Source organism: Pituophis catenifer, unplaced genomic scaffold (genome assembly GCF_029215685.1).
Source record: "Pituophis catenifer annectens isolate HBS135680 unplaced genomic scaffold, rPitCat1.0.hap2 SCAF_2, whole genome shotgun sequence".
Classification (NCBI taxonomy): Eukaryota; Metazoa; Chordata; class Lepidosauria; order Squamata; family Colubridae; genus Pituophis; species Pituophis catenifer.
The window spans coordinates 262,195,427-262,217,536 of NW_027256882.1; the positions used below are offsets into that span (position 1 = coordinate 262,195,427).

At 39.3% G+C, this 22,110-nt stretch overlaps 1 protein-coding gene across 1 annotated transcript in view; it reads right to left on the minus strand.

Moving 5' to 3' along the window:
* Window positions 1-1,969: 1,969 nt before the first annotated feature.
* The window catches only part of POC5 (POC5 centriolar protein), a 29,005-nt gene continuing 8,864 nt past the window's right edge, over window positions 1,970-22,110 (minus strand). Inside the window, exons 5-22 of the mRNA XM_070935828.1 lie at window positions 20,267-20,463; window positions 16,949-17,125; window positions 16,622-16,738; window positions 15,894-16,073; window positions 15,139-15,301; window positions 14,068-14,145; window positions 13,868-13,939; window positions 13,688-13,765; window positions 13,480-13,557; window positions 13,278-13,361; window positions 13,056-13,133; window positions 12,867-12,944; window positions 12,670-12,747; window positions 12,490-12,567; window positions 8,491-8,651; window positions 8,138-8,251; window positions 6,227-6,403; window positions 1,970-2,272 (exon numbers count right to left, since the gene is read on the minus strand). Of these exons, the coding sequence (XP_070791929.1) occupies window positions 2,126-2,272; window positions 6,227-6,403; window positions 8,138-8,251; window positions 8,491-8,651; window positions 12,490-12,567; window positions 12,670-12,747; window positions 12,867-12,944; window positions 13,056-13,133; window positions 13,278-13,361; window positions 13,480-13,557; window positions 13,688-13,765; window positions 13,868-13,939; window positions 14,068-14,145; window positions 15,139-15,301; window positions 15,894-16,073; window positions 16,622-16,738; window positions 16,949-17,125; window positions 20,267-20,463 (2,135 nt within the window). The 3' untranslated portion in view covers window positions 1,970-2,125. The remainder of the gene's footprint in view (window positions 2,273-6,226; window positions 6,404-8,137; window positions 8,252-8,490; window positions 8,652-12,489; window positions 12,568-12,669; window positions 12,748-12,866; window positions 12,945-13,055; window positions 13,134-13,277; window positions 13,362-13,479; window positions 13,558-13,687; window positions 13,766-13,867; window positions 13,940-14,067; window positions 14,146-15,138; window positions 15,302-15,893; window positions 16,074-16,621; window positions 16,739-16,948; window positions 17,126-20,266; window positions 20,464-22,110) is intronic.

The window sequence follows — 22,110 nt, forward strand, 5'->3', positions numbered from 1 at the left end:
TGAATGTAAGGTAATAATAAGATATTTAAATTGCAGTCCTAGGCACGTTGTTTTGGTAATAAAGTTATATGCATGAACAGAAAATTAGAAAACAAAAAGCCGAAGAATTCTGGTTGGATGATGTTGATGAGATCCTGAAGTTTAATGGCAGTATGACTTGGTGGATGGGTGTGGTGGAAGATGAAACTGATATGCAAGGATAAAATATGGGAAAACATAGATTTTTCACTATGTTCTGCCTCAAACTTATTTTGCTTATTATTTATTTTGAGCCTTGGCTTACCCCAAATGAGAATATCATATGTGTGAGTGAGTGTGTATGTATGAATGAAATAGGTAATGGGAAAATACTTTATGCTATTGTCATGGATGTGTCCATGTGGTAATCAGGAGCCAAGCTCAACCTGAGGCAGACCTTATAGTCTTATAATATACTGTACCTTATAATGGAATCTGAGGCAAATAAACATAGTGTTTAGCATTCCTAGTGTAAATTTAAAGCAATTTTCCCCTTATCAACAACTATTGCTTCTCAGTAAATATGGTTTGGTCTTAAACATACACACCTATGATACAGCTGAAGCCATTCAGATTTGAAGGAGAAAAAGTGATTTGAGTGCACAGGACTGTTCATGTAATAACTTCAGCTATATTACTTGTCTGATCCCTTTCAATACCTCTGCTTCAGTGGTGGGTTGCCTCCGGTTCAGACCGGTTCTATAGAACCGGTAGTAAAACCGTCAGGAGGCTCCGCCCACCAACTCCGACATCATCAGCAAGCTTCTGTGCAGAAGCGCGTGTGCAGCCCCATTGCAAACCAGTAGTAAAGGTAAGTAGAACCCACCCCTGCTCTGCTTTATTACTTAAGCTCCTGTATCCATTTTACAAACCCAGATTACCTCCTCATGCTGCAGTTAGCCATTTAGTAGTAGGTGTACAAGTGAGGTATACTTAAGAATTACCATAGGGAGAAGCAAGTTGATGTAGCAGGTTGTTTTCCCCTATTGGGGCACCTATTTGATCACTAAAGTGGGCAATGTGACTGGAAGAATACTGGCAATTACTCTCAGATTGCAAGATCTTAGTGCAGCACCATTAGCACACCACAGTCACCACTTTCTTCATTGCTGCTTCTTTGTCTTCTTCTAAACACTGACATCAGTTCCCACATTCCACTGTGCTTACTCCTAACTGAGGTCTCCTTAGCATAAGAGATAGCAAGAATGGAGCAGTATTTGGAGCTAAAAGATAAAATCCATGAACATAAAATTGCAAATCTTCATTGCTCCCACTGCAAATTGCAATGGGAAAAATTATTCCCAGTATGGAGAACACTCACAGCACTGCTATTTTACATAAATGTTGGTGTTTATTTATTCATCTGGATTTAGGGTATTACGGTATCTAATGTCACATTCCTTTTCTCTCCCCCCCCAAGGGCTTTTTTTGTATATTCTTAAAAGCTACACTGGAGGAATCTGTAGAACAATTGGTGAAAGTACAGATGAGGTTGAGATGTCAGTGAATATTATTAATGGAAACACACAACTGGATTTCCACCATAGTAAACAGCAACAGCAATAAATGCTTAGATTTATATACTGCTCCCTAGTGGAGTAAGAGTAATAAACCAATTTTATTTTACACAAAGTAAAATTCTCTGTACTTTACCTGTTCTATGAATGGCTGAAGATAAAATATAGCAGAACCAAAAAATTTCTGAATATCAAGTCTGATTACTATATGGACAATTTAGATAGCAATTCAGACAAAATGATCTATGCTCTTGTTCACATATAAAGCAGAAATACCTTTTAGAATATACAAGTTCAATGCTTCAATTTTATTAAAAACATTAAATAAGCATATATAAGTTTAAGAAAGTAAAAATTTCAAGTATACCTTATTTGCAGTTACACAGAACTACACTGTGCCATCTTCAGCGGCACACTTTTTACACTTCAAAATATCTCTATATGTACAATATTATTGAGATGACAAACATGATGCATCTTGGGTTATTATTCCATTAATCTGCAAACACCAGGGAGCACATTTTAAACAATAACCTGGAAAATGTTCTCCATGTGCTTAAAATAAAGTACAGGCGTTTCAACTGGCTAACCTACTCCACCACCTTTATTGACTGGATGTTGTTGTGACTCTGGGCAGGAGTTTTCCCATTGTGTCCTAGATGTCTCACGCCAATAGCATTAGAAGACTGGTGCAGAGTTCGAGGATATTTAGCAGCAACAGCTTGAGATATAGTTTGCTGAAATATATAAGCATATCCAATCCCATAAGGTAAAATAATTTTAACAATATATTAAAAAATTGAAGACAAAGGACAAACATGGCCAGGGCTTGCCAGAAGTTGTTCTATAAGTCAGGCAATACCCTCAGATTTTGCTAAGCCACTCCAAGCTTTTTTAATAAACCAGTTAAACCTGTCTAGTCAAACAATATCGCTGAACAGGTTCCAGCACTCCTAAATAAACTATAGCCTAGTTTGTCTGAGAATTCAGCTTTTCTCAAGATATTCTTGAAAGAAAAAGAAACAACAACCACAAAAAATCAAAAGTCCTCTGTACGGAAATCACCCAGCAGCCCACTTGCCTTAACAGTACAATTTTTTGTCCATATGGGCCGTTTTAGATGTGGGTTATTGTGGCTGCAGCTATAGGAAGAAGGAATTATCTCTAGCACTTAGTTATGCAATGAAGCAAATATACCATGCTTTTATTTGGAAATGGAATGGTAGTAAATCTATTGTAGCCATCCCCACAGAAATGCAAAATTTTCAGCCTTTTCACATAGCTGCAGCTCTTTTGTAGAGAATCTACAAATGAGCATAGGATTCTTCTCAAACGCAAAACATCGGCCTTCATCTACTAATAAATCTCATATCTTGTTGGAGCTATTAATAAAATTTGTGTACTGTACATGTTTCAAATGCTTTGCTGAGTTGCTATGGGAACATAATAGAGGAAGGAATTTCTTCTGGTCTTTGCAAATACAGTCAGGTTTCCAAAGATCACTGGGAGTTCACATCCAGTCTCCCAACAGAAACATCACAGCAAGGAGAAAAGCAAACATGGGGCCATCCTACAACCAGCATCGCCCAGGGGTGTCAAACTCAAGGCCGGGGGGCCGGATCTGTCCCACCGGGTGCTTAGATCTGGCTCATGGGGCTGCCCTGGAAACAGCAAAGGACCGGCCCATGGTTCCTCTGCCAGCAAAAACGGAGCTCCATTTTCACTGGCAGAGGGTTGCAGGACGCTGCCGCAGCCGAAAACGGAGCTTGCAGAGCACTTGGGCCACCACAGACGCTCCCAATATGAGTGACGTTGAGCTGGCCACGCCCCCCTGCCCCCCCCCCCTCAAGTCAAACACAACCCTGATGCAGCCCTCAATGAAATCGAGTTTGACACCCTTGGTCTAGCCAGAGAAATGAGGGCAGCTAGCCCTGTTGTACTGAACTCAATCCATCAACAGCAAGAACATTAACAAGGCAAAATTTGCCTGGTCCCAGATGGTAGAAGTAATGCTAGTTTATGACCTGTCAGAAAGCAATGCCAACATGTGTTTATTTAAAATGAATTGAAGAGGTATTGCTTTCAAAAGCTTTCTCTGACTTCCTTTTTTCCTTTACAGCATCATTTTAAAAGAAACTGATAGAAAAGAATTAACATGCAAATCTGTGAATATACCCAAATGTGAGGAGAGCAAAAAGATAGATACCACCCATCAAAGAAGCTAAAAAATTCTGTTTAGCTTGTGATGAAGAATTGGCCAAGTATTAATTATATATTGCCACTTAGGTGGTGCTTGTACTCTGGTGTACCATTATACAATAAAAAGGTATGTAAGATTTAGTTGGGATTCAGTGCTGAATTCTAATTAAGATCTAGAATGCAGCAGTATCTAGCCTGTTGACTTCCACAAGTTCCATTCATTTTCTTTAGCCTTGCCCCTCTTGGGAGACATTTCTCCTTAGTTTTCAACTGTTTCCTTAATACCAGTTGTCGAACGAGGGCAACTCGCATGAGGTGGGGTGGGCTTTCTTCCCTATCTCCCTCCAGCAATTGCTGCTCAACTCTTCCATTTAAAATATCTAAATGGCAAGAACAGTGTAGGAAGACTGCATCACCAGTTCCCTATGTTCTCATCTGAGTTTGAGACACTACTCTTTCTTAATATACATCATGGAAATCAAACTGAAAATAAAGAGAAATGGAAGTATATGTTACTCTGGAAGCAGAGTAACTATCCCCATTGGTATTTCTCTCATACTAAACCAGACACTTGGTTCCTCCGTAGTCTCCTTAATACCTGGAAACATTCCAGACCGGCATTTTTTTTTCTAACCCCATTTGAAAAACCTCAAAACTAATTTGGCACCTTCCTTATGTTCCTATTTCCATATTCCAGTTAACACAACAGTCTCTTTAGGGTGCTATGGAGCACTAAGATACATTCCATCCAGTCTCCTGTTTCTTGCTTACAACTGACATTCCAAAATCAAAATTCCCCAGTGATCACACAAGCTATTTGGGATCCCTTCCTATTTATTTTTATGAATCTTGAAATTTACAAAACATATACTTTTGAATATCAAGAAATACAAAATATATACCAAGACCAAATACAGATAATGCTGATTTATTTCCAAATTAGAATAGAATAGAAGAATAGAATAAGTGTGTTGGAAGGGGCCTTGGAGGTCTTCTCGTGCAATCCCCTGCTCAGGTAGGAAACCCTACACCACTTCAGGCAAATGGTTATCCAACATCTTCTTAAAAACTTCCAGTGTTGTAGCACTCACAACTTCTGGAGGCAATTTGTTCCACTGATTAATTGTTCTAACTGTCAGGAAATTTCTCTTTAGTTCTAGATTGCTTCTCTCCTTGATTAGTTTCCACCCATTGCTTCTTGTCTGCCCTTAGGTGCTTTGGAGAATAGCTTGACTCCCTCTTCTTTGTGGCAGCCCCTGAGATACTGGAACACTGCTATCATGTCTCCCTTATCTTTCTTTTCATTAAACTAGACATACCCAGTTCCTGCAACCGTTCTTCATATGTTTTAGCCTCCAGTCTCCTAATCATCTTGTTGCTCTTCTCTGCACTCTTTCTAGAGTCTCAACATCTTTTTTACATCGTGGTGACCAAAACGGGATGCAGTATTCCAAGTGTGGCCTTACCAGGGCATTATAAAGTGGTATTAACACTTCACGTGATCTTGATTCTGTCCCTCTGTTTATGCAACCTAGAACTGTAATGGCTTTTTTGGCAGCTGCTGCACACTGCTGGCTCACATTTTAAATGGTTGTCCACTAAGATCCCTCTTACAGTTACTACTATTGAGCAAGGTGTCACATATATGTACCTGTGCATTTTGTTCTTCTTGCCTAAATGTAGAACCTTACTTTTTTTACCACTGAATTTCATTTTGTTAGATAGCACCCAATGTTCAAGTCTGTCAAGATCCTTCTGTATCTTAAGCCTATCTTCTGGAGTTCATAAATTCATAAATCCCTTGAGCTTCAGACATGTTGAAGAAGACTGACCAGTTCTACCTGGTATTAGGAAGCAGGTGTGGTATAGTTTAAGGTGAGGTTTGCAGCTATGTGAACAGTGTTTTCTAGTTTCTAACTTTTTCGCTTTTCATATATACTTAAATTCCTTTTTCACCCTGTGGATGGTAGTGTTTTCTTCAATCTTGGACCCTTTACCGAAGGCCTGGAGTTTGATGATTCTGTGAAGTATCTTAACTGTTTCTTGCACTGCACTCTTTTGGGCAGAAGTTCTGAATGCTGATTCTGGAATCTGTTGGAGCCATTCGCCTAGCTTAGGAGCCCCAGTCCAAATGCTCATACCAATACAGAGATCATTTTGGTCTCTTCTTTCCACATGCTCTCTAATTCCTCCTTCAGACCCTGGTACTTTTCATTCTGCTGCTGTCACTTGGCCCTGCTACATCTATCGCTACCACCATCTTCTGCTCCTTATCTACTATCACAATGTTTTGGTTGCATCCAACGAAATAGTACATATAGAATTCCATCACATGCTAGACAAAATATAGTAACCCAAAGCGTAGACAAATTAATTCAGTAAGCATTTTTAATCTGAACTTCCACAATAATTCTGATAAGAATCCTAAAGCAAGAGTCACCGATCAAAAGGAGACATAAAATGCATAAGTTATACATAGAACTCATTATTACCTGAGTGACAGGATGATGTTTCTCCACCACAACAGAATTCATGGGGGGCGAAACACCCAAGACATCTAAGTTACTGCAAATACGATTCTTTGCTGAAAAATCTGAACGACCAGTAATTTTCGCAGTGACTGTCCTTCCAGGCTTTTGTTGAGCTGATGTTACCACCCTAGTCGTGGGCTATGGCAAACCAAATAAAAATCCTAATTATATAAGAAACACATAGCACTTCTCAAAGCAGTGTTAAATAATACGCTAGATTTTCCCTATCTTTGGCTAGGAAAAACTGAATATATAAGTTTTGGGTTCCTAACAGCATATTCTTATAACAATGGGGGAACATTCTTTCTATAGCAGGGGTGTCAAACTGGCGGCTCATGGGCCAGATGTGTCACGCACAGGCCACATCTACCCTAGCTCTGTGAAGGGGAAAACCGGCGTGAAATGTCATGTGACGGCAACATGATGCCGTAAGTTTGACCCCAGGGTTCTAGTCTTGATAATTGGAAATACAGTAGATTATGGTTTTGTATCATGACATGAGCATTTCTTCACAAAAAGGCAACTAGAAGATTCCATTGTAGCCCACAAGCTTTACTTCTATGTAAACAAAAACCCTTAATTATTAGTGCTGCAGAAGTGTTGTTTTTGAAAATTGTTGAGCTAGAAAGGAAACTCTGGGGACAATAGCCTTATGAAAGCTTCTGGTGCTCTCTTCACCAAAAATAAATATTTCAGAGACATTCACTCCTTCAAGGTCCTTTTCCTTATCATTCTTTTCAGCAGTTCATTGATCTCGTTTCTTGTCTAGAATTTCACTTTTGAGAGATTCCAAATATTTCATAGAAAGGACAGCATTAAATCATTTCATAATCACTGATTACCTGATAATACAAGGAAACTCTTATCGAGTCAACACCAGGGATTCAAAAACAGGCATTTTTTTGTCTTCCCCTATTGCAAGAACTGACTGACTGAGAAAAACGGACATACTCTATAGGTTATCCTTCACCTATGATCACTCATTCAGACTGAAGTTAAGATGGCGCTGAGCAAATGGTGGTTAGTTCCAGCAATCCCAGCACCCCTCCATGGTCATGTGACCGCAATTTGGAGTTTAGCGACTGATTTGGACTTACAGCCAGTTGCAGTGAATCGCAATCACATAATCATTATTTGCAACCTTCTCTGCCGGCAAGCTGGCAGGGAAAGTCACAAGTTCCTGGAGTAAGTCTTCTCCACCTGTACATTCTCTTCTTCTATTCTCTGCTTTCATGCTGCACTGGCCATTCACACACACCCCACAACCATTCCCTGACCCGTGCTGCACTTTCCCCAAGCCATGCCACACCTTTGTGTAACCTTGATTTGTTCCACAATCCCATGCATCCTTCCCAACCAACACCACACCCTGGCACATTCTCCCCACCCCTCATGTTTGCTTTCTCCATCTGGCAGCAGCCATGTACCTGCCTACCTTGGATTTGCAACTTCCTGCTGGCTTCCCCAATGACTTTGGTTGTGGAAAGCCGACAGGAAGTTGCCTTGCCTGACAACCATGGCATTCAGTTAACAACAACCAGGACTGCAGAGATTGCTGTAGCTTAGAGATGCAGTTGCTCATTATGACTGCATTGCTCAGCAATGGAAATTCCGGTCCCAATTGCTATCATATGCCAAGGACCACAGGAATGGTCACTTAGTATTTTCACACACTTGAATTTATCCTCAACTTTGATTGAAAAATAAAAATGAATTATTACATTTTAATTAAACTTGTAGCTTCCAGATACAATTATATATATATTGAAGTTCCAGTTCCAATGACTTCTATAGAAAAATTTCCCATTAATCACGTGGAGAACAAAATAGTTTTTTAAAAATTAAAGTAATGTTGAGGTTTTTTTTGTTTACCAGTTTTGAAATGCAGATTGTGCCTGATCCTGTTGCAGCACCGCAGGCAGTTAATGCAGCAGCAGAGTCTAATCTGGTTTGAGATGTTACTGCATGGCCTTGGTGAGAAGAAAACTGCAAAACAGCAGGGAAAAAATTGCAATAGTCTGATTTAGATTAAATACATACCACCTATTTCCTAATTCAAAATATTAATATAAACATATTGTCTTGATTTTCAGGCCCAATAGCTCTGTAATGTTGATTATCTGTAATGTTGATAAACTTATCCTCATTTATTAAACTGTCTTAAGATTCAGTTCAATGGAATTCAAATCTGCTACTGATCAAGGCTGTGTTAAATGACAGCTTACCAGGTCTTCTGCAGCAGCAGACCCTGCTGTTGTCGGAGCAAAATGGGCTGGTGGTTGTGGTAGTGAGGATGTAGATGGCATAGGCTGAAATGAAGAAAATTTTGCTGTAGGTCCACCAGTGCCAGCACCAGATTCTGCTCTTTTTTCTGGTAGATCAACTACTATAAACAAATTAACAAACATTCAGAACTTAACAAAATAACAAAGAGATAAATATTGCTAATATTTAGATAGTATATATCTATTTTTGTTATATAACTATATTTCCAAAACTGGAAAGTGCAGAGTTGTATAAACTTTTAAAAGGCTGTATAATTTTTACTTCCCGATACAGAGACTTACAGAAATTATCAGCCCTATTTGTTGCCATCTTAATTTAAAAATAGCCCTACAATATTTATTCAGTATGGTGTGGTGGCTGTCTGTCTTAAAATTATCTATTACCTTTGTACATGATAGTTTATTCAGATAAGTTCTAAGGTTTAATAGGTAACCTTACTAGGTCTTTGCCAAAAAAGACCATAATCTAAATTCAATATAGGGGAATAAGAGATATAATAAGAGTTACCCGGTGGTAAGGTGGTAAGATTGGGTGGTCTGTAAATTTTAAAATAAATAAATAAATAGGCAGTGTGTATATATATATATATATATATATATATATATATATATATATATATATATATAAAAATATAAATATATATATATATATATTATTCCCTGATCCAGTATAGTTGGAAGCTAATCAAGTCCACATAGTTTTTAAATGTATACTGCTCAAAAAAATAAAGGGAACACAAGCAGAAGACATCCGAGATCTGAATGAATGAAATAGCCTTATTAAATACTTTGTTCTTTACATACAGTAGTTTATACACTGCTCAAACAACTAAAGGGAACACAAAACTACTGTATATAACCAACAAAGTATTTAATAAGGCTATTTCATTCATTCAGATCTCGGATGTCTTCTGCTTGTGTTCCCTTTATTTTTTTGAGCAGTGTATATTTAAGTTGAAAAACTCATTTTCCTACCATCTATGTTGAGGGGTTTGGGCACAAATTATAAAGACATTTTAATTTACCCTGTAGACTGGATGTTAGAGAAAACAAAACAATATCTGTGTGTATTTATGTATTTGTGATGCATTTCCCCCTCCCTTTTGTTATTATGTTTTTAATTTTGTCATTTTTGACGCACAATGTGTTCTTCACATACACAAATATACACAATTTTAAAGGAGCAGCTGTTGGGGCAGGAGCGAACTGATTTGGCCTAAAGGTAAGAGACAGGTTTTGTTTCATGGAGAAATAGATAAGATTTAAGGTTCAACACAACATCTTTCCAGGCGAGATAAATTTAAGATTAAAAAGAAAGAATGGCTATTCCTAAGAGTGGAAAACTATTATGTAGGAAGGAATGTAAAGACATAAATCACATACATGTTTTATAAAGATGTTATCCAACTTATTGCAGTACAGGTAATCCTTGATTTATGACCACAATTGAGCCCAAAATTTATGTTAAGTGATACATTTATTAAGTGAGTTTTGCCCCGTTTTACAATCTTTCTTGCCACAGTTGTTAAGTAAATCACTGCAGTTGTTCAGTTAATAACTGAAGTTTGTTAACTGAATCTGGCTTCCCCATTGCCTTTGCTTGTCAGAAAGTTGCAAAAGTTGAGCACACTTATGACACTGCAACTGTTATAAGTACAAACCAGTTGCCAAGCATCTGAATTTTGATCACATGACCACTGGATGCTGCAATGGTCAGAACTGTGACAAACAATCAGAAGTCACTTTTTTCAGTGCCATTCTAACTTTGGATACTAAATGGACTGTTGTAAATCAAGGATTATCTGTAATAAGACACTTAAAGACTATCAGACCCAAGTAAATTCAAGACACAGTGGCTTATAGCATTGCCAAATTAATATTAGCAAACATTAACATTGCAAAATTACAATGTGTAATGTTGTAAGCCAGCCAGAGCTGTGTATGAATTGGGCAGCCATATAAATCTGTTCAATAAATTAATAAATAAATAATAAAATAAGATTAAGGTCAAAATTTGAGGAGCCTGGTGGCGCAGGAGACTAAAGCACTGTTATTAACATCAAGCTGTCTGCAATTACTGTAAGTTCAAATCTCACCAGGCTCAAGGTTGACTCAGCCTTCCATCCTTTCTAAGGTAGGTAAAATGAGGACCCAGATTGTGGGGGCAATAAGCTGACTTTGTATAAATATACAAAAGTATGAAGGCTATTGCTTAATGCATTGTAAGCCGCCCTGAGTCTCCGGAGAAGGGTGGCATATAAATCAATTTTTTTTAAAAAAATACATAGTCTGATCTTAATGGTTCATGCAAATCAGCCACGCTTCCAGAGGATTATTTCCTCAAAAAGCTTTATTTTACTCCATGCTCCAACAATTAGAAATCCAGGGTTAAACTATATGTAGCAAATATTAGCATTTCAGTCCCATAGGGTTCTTTGAAATTTATGGAGAGGAAGATAATCTCTTCAAGTTCTGTCTACAAAATGTTGTTTCCTCACAAGTAGGATGTCTGGTAGGAACAGCTGCCTCTCTTAAGATATTTCTTAATTTTTCTGGCATCAATTATGGCATATGTACAAAGACACAGTAAAGTATGGGGCTGCTATCATTAATGAACAGCCTTGAGGCACAGACTTAATGAAAGCAGGAGTATCCATGTTCACAAACCTATACAAGTAGTCCTCGGCTTGTGACTGTTTGTTTAACAGTGGTTTGAAGCAGTGGTGAAATCCAATTTTTTTTACTACCGGTTCTGTGGGTGTGGTTTGGTGGGCGTGGTGTGGCTTGGTGGGTGTGGCAGAGAAAGGATACTGCAAAATCCCCATTCCCTCCCCACTCTGGGGCCAGCCAGAGGTGGTATTTGCCGGTTCTCCGAACTACTCAAACTTTTTGCTACCGGTTCTCCAGAACTTGTCAGAACCTGCTGGATTTCACCCCTGATTTGAAGTCATGATGGCCTCGGAAAAAGTAACTTATGACCTGTCTTCAAAATTGCAACCTTATGACAATCTTGTGATGCTTGGCAAACAGCTTGTATTTCTGAGGGCTGCAATGTCTTATGTGACTGTGAATTGACAAGCAAATCAATTGGGGGAGCGGGATTTGTTCAACAACTGTGTGATCCACTTAATGACCATGTGATTCCGGTCACGTGGTGATTTGCTTAACTATCACATAGCTTAGTGACAAAAATTCAGTCCCAGTTGTGGTCTTTAAATTGAAGACTACCTATATACATCTGCGGGATTCTTGCCATTGAATGTTATGAAGTATTAGAGTGCCACTTTGTGGTCAATTAATTATTTCAGGTTTTAGAAAAAGCCTTCCCTTAGGAAGAGAAATAATAAAAGAAAAGCACTGATTCACATTATGGGCTCCAATATAAGCCATTCTGAGCTTGATCCCACCCAGTTCCGAGCCTGGGGCTGGGTGGGATCAAGCTCAGGGAGGGAAGTGACTGCCTCCAAATTCCCCATCCACCTATTGCCACTCCCAGCTCTGCCTCTTTGGTCAACCTGCATTCTGCCTTGCAGGCAGCAACTCCCAAGCTGTGTGGCTCTGGGGCTGCTTGCCACACCCCTCAGGAAGCTGCAGCTGTCTTATTTATTTATTTATTTATTTGTCATATTTCTATGCCGCCCACTCTCCGAGGACTCTGGGCGGCTTACACCAAAGATAGTATACTAAATAGCATATTGCCCCCAACAATCTGGGTCCTCATTTTACCCACCTCGGAAGGATGGAAGGCTGAGTCAACCTTGAGCCAACCTCAGCGGAAGGCTGAGTCAACCTTCCGCTGATCTGCTGAACTAGCAGTCAGCTGAAGTAGCTGCAGTACTGCACTCTCACCAGTGCGCCACCTCGGCTCTCTTAGCTTAGTCCCAGTTACCCTGGCCACCCCTATACTCTAGACCCCTGCATTCCACCAGCCCAGCTGACCTTTACCATCTTCTTGCTCCTGCTGCTGACGAAACATGTTCGATCTGGCTGATGGGCCAGGCTGAAGCTGACTTCGCACTGCAAAAAAGAGAAGCTAAAAGCAGCCCGAGCCTCAGTGCTTTTTTGCCACCCTACACTTTTAAGACCCCTGCAGCCCTGCGTTCCATCGGCCCAGCTGACCTTCACCGTCTACTGGCTCCTGCTGCTGCTGAAATATGCTTGATCTAACTGATGGGACAGGCTGGAGCTGATTTCGCGCTGCAAAAAATAAAATAAAAGCTAAAAACCAGCCTAGGAGCTTCAGTGCACCAAAAGACATTTTTGCCACCGTTCACTCCAAGATCCCTGCAGCGCTGCGTTCCATCAACCTAGCTGACCTTCACCGTTTACTTGCTCCTGCTGCTGACGAAACATGCTTGGTCTGGTTGATGGGACAGGATGAAGCGGATTTCTCACTGCAAAAAAGAAAAGAAAAGCAGCCTATGAGCCTCAGGGCACCAAATCACGTTTTTGCCACCCTTCACTCCAAGACCCCTGCAGCCTTGCGTCCCATCAATCAAGCTGACCTTCCCCATCTTCTTGCTCCTGCTGCTGACGAAACACGATCGATCTGTTTGATGGGACAGGATGAAGCTGATTTCGCGCTGCAGAAAAGAAAAGAAAAGAAAAGAAAAGAAAAGAAAAGAAAAGCGAAAAGCAGCCCATGAACCTCAGTGCACCAAAACACTTTTTTGGTCACCCTACGATCCAAGATCCCTGCAGCCCTGCGTTCCATCAGCCCAGCTGACCTTCACCATCTACTACTTGCTCCTGCTGCTGCTGCTGAAATATGCTTGATCTAACTGATGGGCCAGGCTGAAGCTGATTTCGCGCTGCAAAAAATAAAAGAAAAGCTAAAAACAAAGTTAAGAGCTTCAGTGCACCAAAACACCTTTTTGCCACCCTACACTCAAGACCCCTGCAGCCTTGTGTTCCATCAAGCTAGCTGACCTTCACCGTTTACTTGCTCCTGCTGCTGATGAAACATGCTCGGTCTGTTTGATGGGCCAGGATGAAGCGGATTTCTCACTGCAAAAAGTAAAAGAAAAACTAAAACTAACCTAGGAGCCTGACTTATACCAAAATACTTTTTTTTTTTTTTTTTGCTATCCTACACTCCAAGACCTCTGCAGCCCTGAGTTCCATCAGCCCAGCTGACCTTCACCATTTACTTGCTCCTGCTGCTGACGAAACATGCTTGATCTGGTTGATGGGCCTGGATGAAGCGGATTTCTCACTGCAAACAAGAAAAAAAAAAAGTGTGAGCCTCAGTGCACCAAAGTGCTTTTTTTTGCCACTTTGCACTTGAAGACCCCTGCGTTCCATCAGCCCAGCTGACCGTCATCGTCTACTTGCTCCTGCTGCTGACGAAACATGCTTGATCTGGTTGACAGGCCAGGCTGACTTCGCACTGCAAAAATAAAAATAAAAAATAGAAAGGCTAAAAGCAGCCCCTGAGCCTCAGTGCATCAAAGCGCTTTTTTTGCCATCCTATACTTTAACATCCCTGCAGCCCTTCTTTCCATCAGTCCAGCTGACCTTCACTGTTTACTTGCTCCTGCTGCTGACGAAATATGCTTGATCTAACTGATGGGCCAGGCTGAAGCTGGCTTCGCACTGCAAAAAAAGAAAAGAAAAGAAAAGAAAAGCTAAAAGCAGCCCCTGAGCCTCAGTGCACCAAAACACTCTTTTACACCATGCTGGGCCTGGCTGCTGGGCCAGGTGGGGGTTGGTTTCACATTTCAAAATAGAAAAGGGGGGGGAAAGCTAAAAGCACCCCTAAGCCACAATGCGCCAAGTGTTCAGTTCTTGAAGGAGAAAGGCAGAAAGTATTTAGAATTATGCTGACAGCATAATAAACTCAGTCGCAAATCTATGAAAAAAATTCAATATACTTGAAAAGAATGTAATTCCTCTGAAACTGAGGGAAACACTTTTTTTTCTTTCAAGGAAGCGAAAGGTGATAAAATGGTTAAAAAAAGGGGACAAAGTATTGATTTGGTCTCTCATTATTATTTGTGGAAGTTATAATTCTCTACAGATATATTCCATGAAAATTTTAAAATCCATTTATTTCTAGCACAAAAGTGAAACTTAGAATATACCTTATATATTTCTATTTCTTTCACTGGCCCTCTTAACCCCAAGATATCACTGTTAATCCTCCATAAAAGTACAGTACTTTTATGGTTAGAAAACCTGAAAAATTTACATCAGTTCAGTCTTTCCAACTTTCTGAGGAATTCTGGGACACTGTTGGGATAGAACATTGTTGTCCTATCACAGTGATGATTAACCTTTTCGGCACCGAGTGCTGAAACTGGAGCGCACGCACCAGAGCGCCAGAACTCGGAAGAGAGCAGCTGGCCAGTGCGTATGCGTGCTGGACCAGCTGTCCGACGCGTATTCACATGATAGAACCAGGAAGAGCAGCTGGCCACGCATGCCCACAGAGAGGGCTATGCGTGCCACCTTTGGCAGGCATACCATAGGTTCACCATCATGGTCCTATCACATCTGAAGTGCATCACATTAGAGAAATCAGCAAAGACTACTTGTTGACATAAGACCAGCATGCTAACAATCTTTCATTCTCCTCATAATACTAACCCTGGTCAAGTTTGAAATCTTTGCCCTGAAACATGCTCATTGCCTCTAAATTCAGTGCACAGACACCCCGCATGAAAGCCTTCTTCATGGCATCTTCATAATCTTGTCTTTGATTCTGCAGTTCAATAATTTCAGATCTGGCTTCCTCAAGTGCACTATTTACCTAAACCAAGAAATAAAAAAAAATTAATTAATGACAATCACAGAACCTATTTGATAAAAGATTGAGGTGAGGGAAAATTGCAGTTAATTGGGGCTCCTTTAAATAAAAGAAAGAAGTAAAATGGAATCAGTACTGAGTTACAATAAATGTTTGTTTCTTGACTGCTGTAAGGGAAGGGTACAATATTCAATGTTTTAAAAAAAGATGAGACACTCTGTATATTACAGAAATGGTGTGACTACAATGGTAAATGGGATGAGTTCAAGCAGAATGTCTCCTTCCCAAAACAGTATACACTTTCCCACTTGGGGATGAGGCTCAGTCTTGCACTCAAAAGGAAACCAGAAGTTCGGGCTGCTTACTGTTTCCTTGTCCTTTTGCTGTACTTTATGAAGCAGATAATCAGAATGTCACCTTTGCCTACAATAACCCTATTTAAATTTTCCTGGAAGAAAATCCTATGGGTCCTTTCTCCTAAAGTGAAATATTGTCAAAACCAATTTTTGTCTAATATAGATAACACCCTTGAGTGCTATCATATCAGAATTTTTTCCTCAAGGCTAAACATTCTCAAATATTCCAAACTCCTTACCGTTTGAAGTTTGGCTTCATACTCATTGGTGAGCGCGGCACGCATAGATTCCACACTTGTCTGAACAGCCTTTTCCATGACTTCTTTCCATTTTGCATTAAAGCGGGATCGCCAAATCGCCCAGGCTTTCCTCAACAAGCCTAATTTATACAGCCGATCAGCCAGTTTATTTGCGTACAACTGGAAAGGAATGTCAGCAAAGCAGGTCTGAGTATCACTACACTTTATTTAACTCTTCCCAAAACAGGACTCTACCTATGCTATAGTTGTACCATACCAGAATTTGATGAAGAAGATAAAAAGTATTAGGTATGTACTGCAGTATCTGTAAAGCACTTTTATACTGTATAAACTATAATACAATTATAAAAAAACCCTAACTTTCAGCATGAAATCAAACAAAAACTTGAATTGACATTGGACATATTAAAATTCAGATCTTATGCTTTGTTGGCATTACAAACCAGAAAGGATGAATAATGTTGTAACATTTTTTATGTTCATGGGATGATTGTAACATAATTCTAAACAGCCATAACATGATCCTAAAGTGCAAAACATCATTTTTAGACTGAATGCAAATGCAGTTTACTGTGACAGATTATTTATAGAAAAGAGGACGAAGGACTCCACATAGAACTGTTAATTTGATCAGTTTTTTTAAAATAAAGTTTTTCAAATGGGATTTTTAAAAAAATCTTGATTAACATGAGCAAATCCATATATACCTCTTCTCTGGCCTTTTGTTTGCCCAAAAAATGCTGAAGTCGCCATTTTGTGAATTTTTTCATTAACTCTATCCTGTCCTTTTGTTTCTCAATTGCATGTGTTAGATTTGCAATTACCTGAACAAAAAGAAATTAGAAAATGCATAAAGAACATTAACTATGCAATTAATTCATTTGAACTTGGTCATTAAAATTAAGCAAATAGACCAGGGATGGAGAAATATTGCTCTCCAAACAATGATTTGCTGCAAAGGCAATTCTTAACAGCAACCAATAAGGAAAATGAAGACCATGTAAAAATTCATCCTGTAAATTAGAACTTGTTACCTCATCCTTTCTCCCTAAGGAAATCTCGTATGTATGTAGCAATTCCTTCAAGTTCTCCATCTGATTAGTCAATTGTCTCACATCGGCTGCATGCTTTTCTCTTTCTTGTCTCATCTCTAAGGTATGATGTTCAATAAAATGAAGTTTCCATTTCCTCAGCTCAGTCAAAACATTAGTCTTAAAAGAAGTGAAGGAGTTGTTTAGTAGAGAAATAAAGATCAGACTGAGTTTTCAAAGGCTGTCTGAGCTTTTAAAGGCTAAGGACACTAGTGGGTTTTTTTTTTAGTAAAACATAGAACTGTTTAAAGTGTTACACTTGAAATTTTGAGAAACTTTCCACAACAGATATTAATGATCAATAGTATCCTAAGGAATATGCAAGAAACAAAAAAAGTATATAGTACTTTGCCTTCCTCTGGCAACTGGTTTGTGAGGAAAGTATTCAAATAAAATATTTAGATCCCAAAACAAGATGAATGACAATTAAGTAGCAATATTCTTTAAAATAATACTTTTGCATAATTATCTGCTGCTTTAGTTAAAAAAAAAGAATAGCCTGAAAAATCTGATAGGTTAAATAAAATATCCTTTTCTGAAAATGGAAAGTAATTGATTTTAAGCAAGATGCAGCTAGGGTTTAGATGGGAATATTATACACAGCAATAAATTAATAAAGTATTTTGGGATTTTCTTCAAGGATGGAAATATCCACTTTAAAAAGTTGAGATTATTTTTAAAAATTCTAGTACAAAAACATGTTATTTGAAAACTTGTCATATCCTATGTATATATTTGTTATAGTAGAAGGGAGATTTCGAATTCTCATTCAATGGCATTTTTCTAATACCTGCAAAATAAAGATATTAAAACCATTTTATCTCCTAGAACAAAGTTATAAACCACATCCAAAATTAAAACTTTTTAGCAACTGGCCTAGAGATTGGCTTCTCTGAGATGGAAATTCCTTCACTACCCTGTTTCCCTTAAAATAAGACATCCCCTGATAATAAGCCCAATTGGGCTTTTGAGCGCATGCACTAAAATAAGCCCCCCCCTGAAAATAAGCCCTCCCCAAAAATATTTAAACACATGCGCAGTTGGTCCCTGCCATTTCCTCTGGTTAGGTTTAGGGAGACAGAGCTGGAAATCAGGTCAGATGGCAAGAGGAGCCCCATCTTACTCCATGTACCGCAAAATAATAAGACATCCCCGAAAATAAGGCCAAGCGCTTATTTCTGGGTTCAAAAGAATATAAGACCGCATCTTATTTTCGGGGAAACATGGTAGTTATCTCTGTCCAAAGTTAATTGAAAGGAACTACTCTTCTAAATTAAAAAAAAGTTTGAATTTTGGCATAAAAAACATATGGCAAAAATTTGAAATGCAATAATTTTATTATAGGGGAGTACATACAAAGTACATACGAAGAGCCAGTTTGGTATAGTGGTTAAGGCATGAGATTAAAAACCAGGAGACTCTGAGTTTTAGTTTTGCCTTAAACACAAAGCCAGTTGTGTGACCTTGGGCGAGTCACTCTCTCTCAGCCCCAGAAGAAATGGCAAACTATTTTTAAAAATTTGCCAAGAAACTCAGGCAGTTGCCAGAATTCAACACTGATTCAGGGATGTATACACACACAAAGTACAAATAAGTCAGTTCCAAGAAGATAGGCCTCTAAAATCTTATGTTTGGAATGACCAACAACTGCATTGAGTTTAAGGAAGTGTTTGTTAATAGATAGCAGGACCGCTGTCTAAAGTAATATATCTTGACTCAAAGCAGTTTTCAAAGTTATCCATAACTTAATTAGCAAGCTAAATTAAAATCAACTGGATGAAATAACTAGCAACTACATTTCTGGCTCAAAAACCATGTTCAAAGAGTGCATTATTTATTTTATCAACCGAAATATAAGTGAATGTCATCACTGGAAGTAATAGTGTGCTTTCATGAAATCCCACTTCAAGTATTATGACTGGTTCCAGGCACTGCACTTTTTAAAAGAGAGAGAAATTGGAAAGGTATAGAGTAACTGTAGCAGGGTAATATATTTTATGAAAAAAGATTGAGGGGCCTAGTATGTTTAGCCTTGGAATAAAGCAGCTGTAGGGAGATACAACTGCACTCTTTAAATATCTGAAAGAAAGCAGGTGAAAAAGAAAATAAATACATGTTCTGTCTTATTCCAGAATGCTGGGCACAAGTTATGAATTTAAATTATGGGAAGAAAGGTTCCAAGTTACAAAATACTTCTTTACAGTAACCACTATGTGCTTTCTATTTCATAGCTGCTACACATTACTATATCAAATTCAAAGCAAGGTGAAATTCAATTTATTAGAAGAAAGATATTTTATGTTTAAAGTATGGACTCACTGTACATATTTAAATTTATGTTATCTTCTGTAGAGATTCAGGTCGTATATGTAATAAAGTTACTTTAAGTTACTTTAATGTAACTTAAAATGAAAGCATTTTAAGCCATTTGAATTCCAAAAGTAACAAGGAAGGGCACAGGGCCTTTTTAGCCACCTGATATCCAAACCGTTTAAGAACAGCTTAGATCAGTGATGGCTAACCTTTTCCGGACCAAGTGCCCAAAGCACGTGACTACGCACACGAACACCCAAAATGCAATGCATGTGCGCCCCCATGCATGCGCCTTGCATGTGCGCCCCCATGCATGCGCCTTGCATGCGTGCACCCCCTGCATGCACCCTGCTCCCTGTGTATGCGTGCGCCCCCTGCATGCGCCCCACCCACTCCGCATATGAGCCCTGCCCCCCGCACATGCGTGACAGAGACCTGAAAACCAGCTGGCTGGCAGGAGGCGAGCGCATATGCGCAACGGAGCTCAGCTGGGGCGACTGCTCACATGCCCACAGAGAGGGTGCTGCGTGCCACTTCTGGCACGCATGCCATAGGTTCACCATCACGGGCTTAGAATCAACGATTTTGCACACAACTGCAATGGATGGAGAAATGGTATGTTGCTTCTCCCTCCTTGTTCTATACCTTGTACAGCTTGAATTATTATTTTGCTGTTTTTTAAAAAAAGAATCAGATTGTGATCAATCATATGAATCTCAGCTACATGTCCTTTTTTCGCTAGCTTTAAATTTAAACATAATTATATTAACTTTGATTTTTTAAAGATTTATTTTTATATATACACACAATGGCATAGTCGCATAGTCACATAGTCAAAGGAGACTTCTTTGAGGATATAATATTCCAGAACAAAGACTAAGGAAAATAAGATACAATGAACCAGGTTATCCATAGCAGAATTTAACATATAGTACACAAATTACCTACTTTAAGGCTGCCACTCCACAGATCAAGAATGCTCTCTATGTGGGTCACTCTATCATCTGAAAGGCTCATGTCAGTTACGTATGTCCCTTGAAGATCTCTTTGACTAGATGAGGACCCTGGTGAACAAGTTTCTTCTGAACGGATTGGGCAAAGTCCTTCCATGTCCATATGAGCTGACTCCTTTACTGCCGCTGAAACTTTAAAAACAGAAAACCAACTATGTCACTAATATTGTATTACTGTACTAGATTTTGCTGAATTTGCAGAGTATCAATTGAAAACAAAAGTATGTAGAAAATTCAGTGCTTCTGCAAAAGCCCAATGCTATCTTGTGGCTTCTTACTGACTTAAGCTACAACAAATTTGCTAATCTTTAATGGTCTAAAAATATCCTTTTTGCTATAACAGACTTTAACACAAATTTTAAATTACTCTTTTTAAAAAAAGTAATACATTTTAACATCTGGCAGTTTTGATACACATCTTTTTTGTTTTATGTTCTCTCTTTAAATATATGATTTGTGTTGGGTAAGAGAAATATCTTTTAAATTCTACCATAAAGGTGAGCAACAATAATATGTGTATATTTATCTAATATCAATATCTAAGGGGCTGCCACAAAGAAGAGGGGGTCAACCTATTCTCCAAAGCATCTGAAGGCAGGACAAGAAGCAATAGATGGAAACTAATCAAGGAGAGAACATACCTAGAATTAAGGAGAAATTTCCATACAGTTAGAACAATTAATCAGTAAAACAACTTGCCTCCAAAAGCTGTGTGTGCTCCAACACTGGAGGTTTTTAAGAACAGATTGGACAACCATTTATCTGAAATGGTATGGGGCAATGATGGCAAACCTTTTTGCTGTCGCGTGCCAAAAGCGGGGAGAGGTTGCATACATGGGTGCCCACACCCATAATTCAATGGGCACCCCCCCCGCATGCGACCCCCCCCACTCCCTACACTTTTGACAAGCGATGGCACGGTGGGCCCAGTAGGCCCGTTTTTCGGTCTCCTCAGGCTCCAGAGGCTTTCTAGAAGTCAGCGGAGGGCGAAAACAGCCTTCCCCACCCTTCCGGAGGCCTTCCAGAGGCTGGAAATGGCCTGTTTGCCGACTTCCGGTGGGACCAGAAGTCGGGAAACGGGATGTTTCCGGCCACCGGAGAACCTCCGGTAGTGGGAAGACTGTTTTCATCCTCCCCAGACTTCTAAAAAGCCTCTAGAGCCTGGGGAGACCGAAAAACAGGCCTTCCCCACCCCCCCACCCCCGGAGGCCCTCCAGAGGCCGGAAACAGCCTGTTTCCCAACTTTCGGTGGGCCCAGAAGGCCTGAAAATCAGCTGGCCGGCGTGCACATGTATGCCGGAACTGAGCTAGGGCAACACTCGCGTGCCCACCGATATGGCTCCGCGTGCCACCTGTGGCATGCGTGCCATAGGTTCGCCATCACGGGTATAGGGTTTCCTGCCTGAACAGGGGATTGGACTAGAAGCTCTTCAAGGTCCTTTCTAACTCTTTCTGTTATTTACATGTGTGTTATGGAATAGAAAAGCTATATATGTAATAAGCTTCTTTAGTGTTACTTTTCCTTTCTTTCAAAAAGGGGAAGGAAATAAAATATTGTACTTATTTTTAAAAAGTAGCGGCAGCTTCATATTCATTAGAGAAGCTACTTTTGAATAAAAAGGGTTCCATATAATTAACTTAATAACTAGATAATAATTGTACATATTTACAAGTAAATACACTTGAAGACCATAGTGACTTGATTTAAGTGAGACAGTATGGTATAAGAGATATTCAGGTGTATATGGATACAAGCAGGTTATAACTATGGGGATTTAT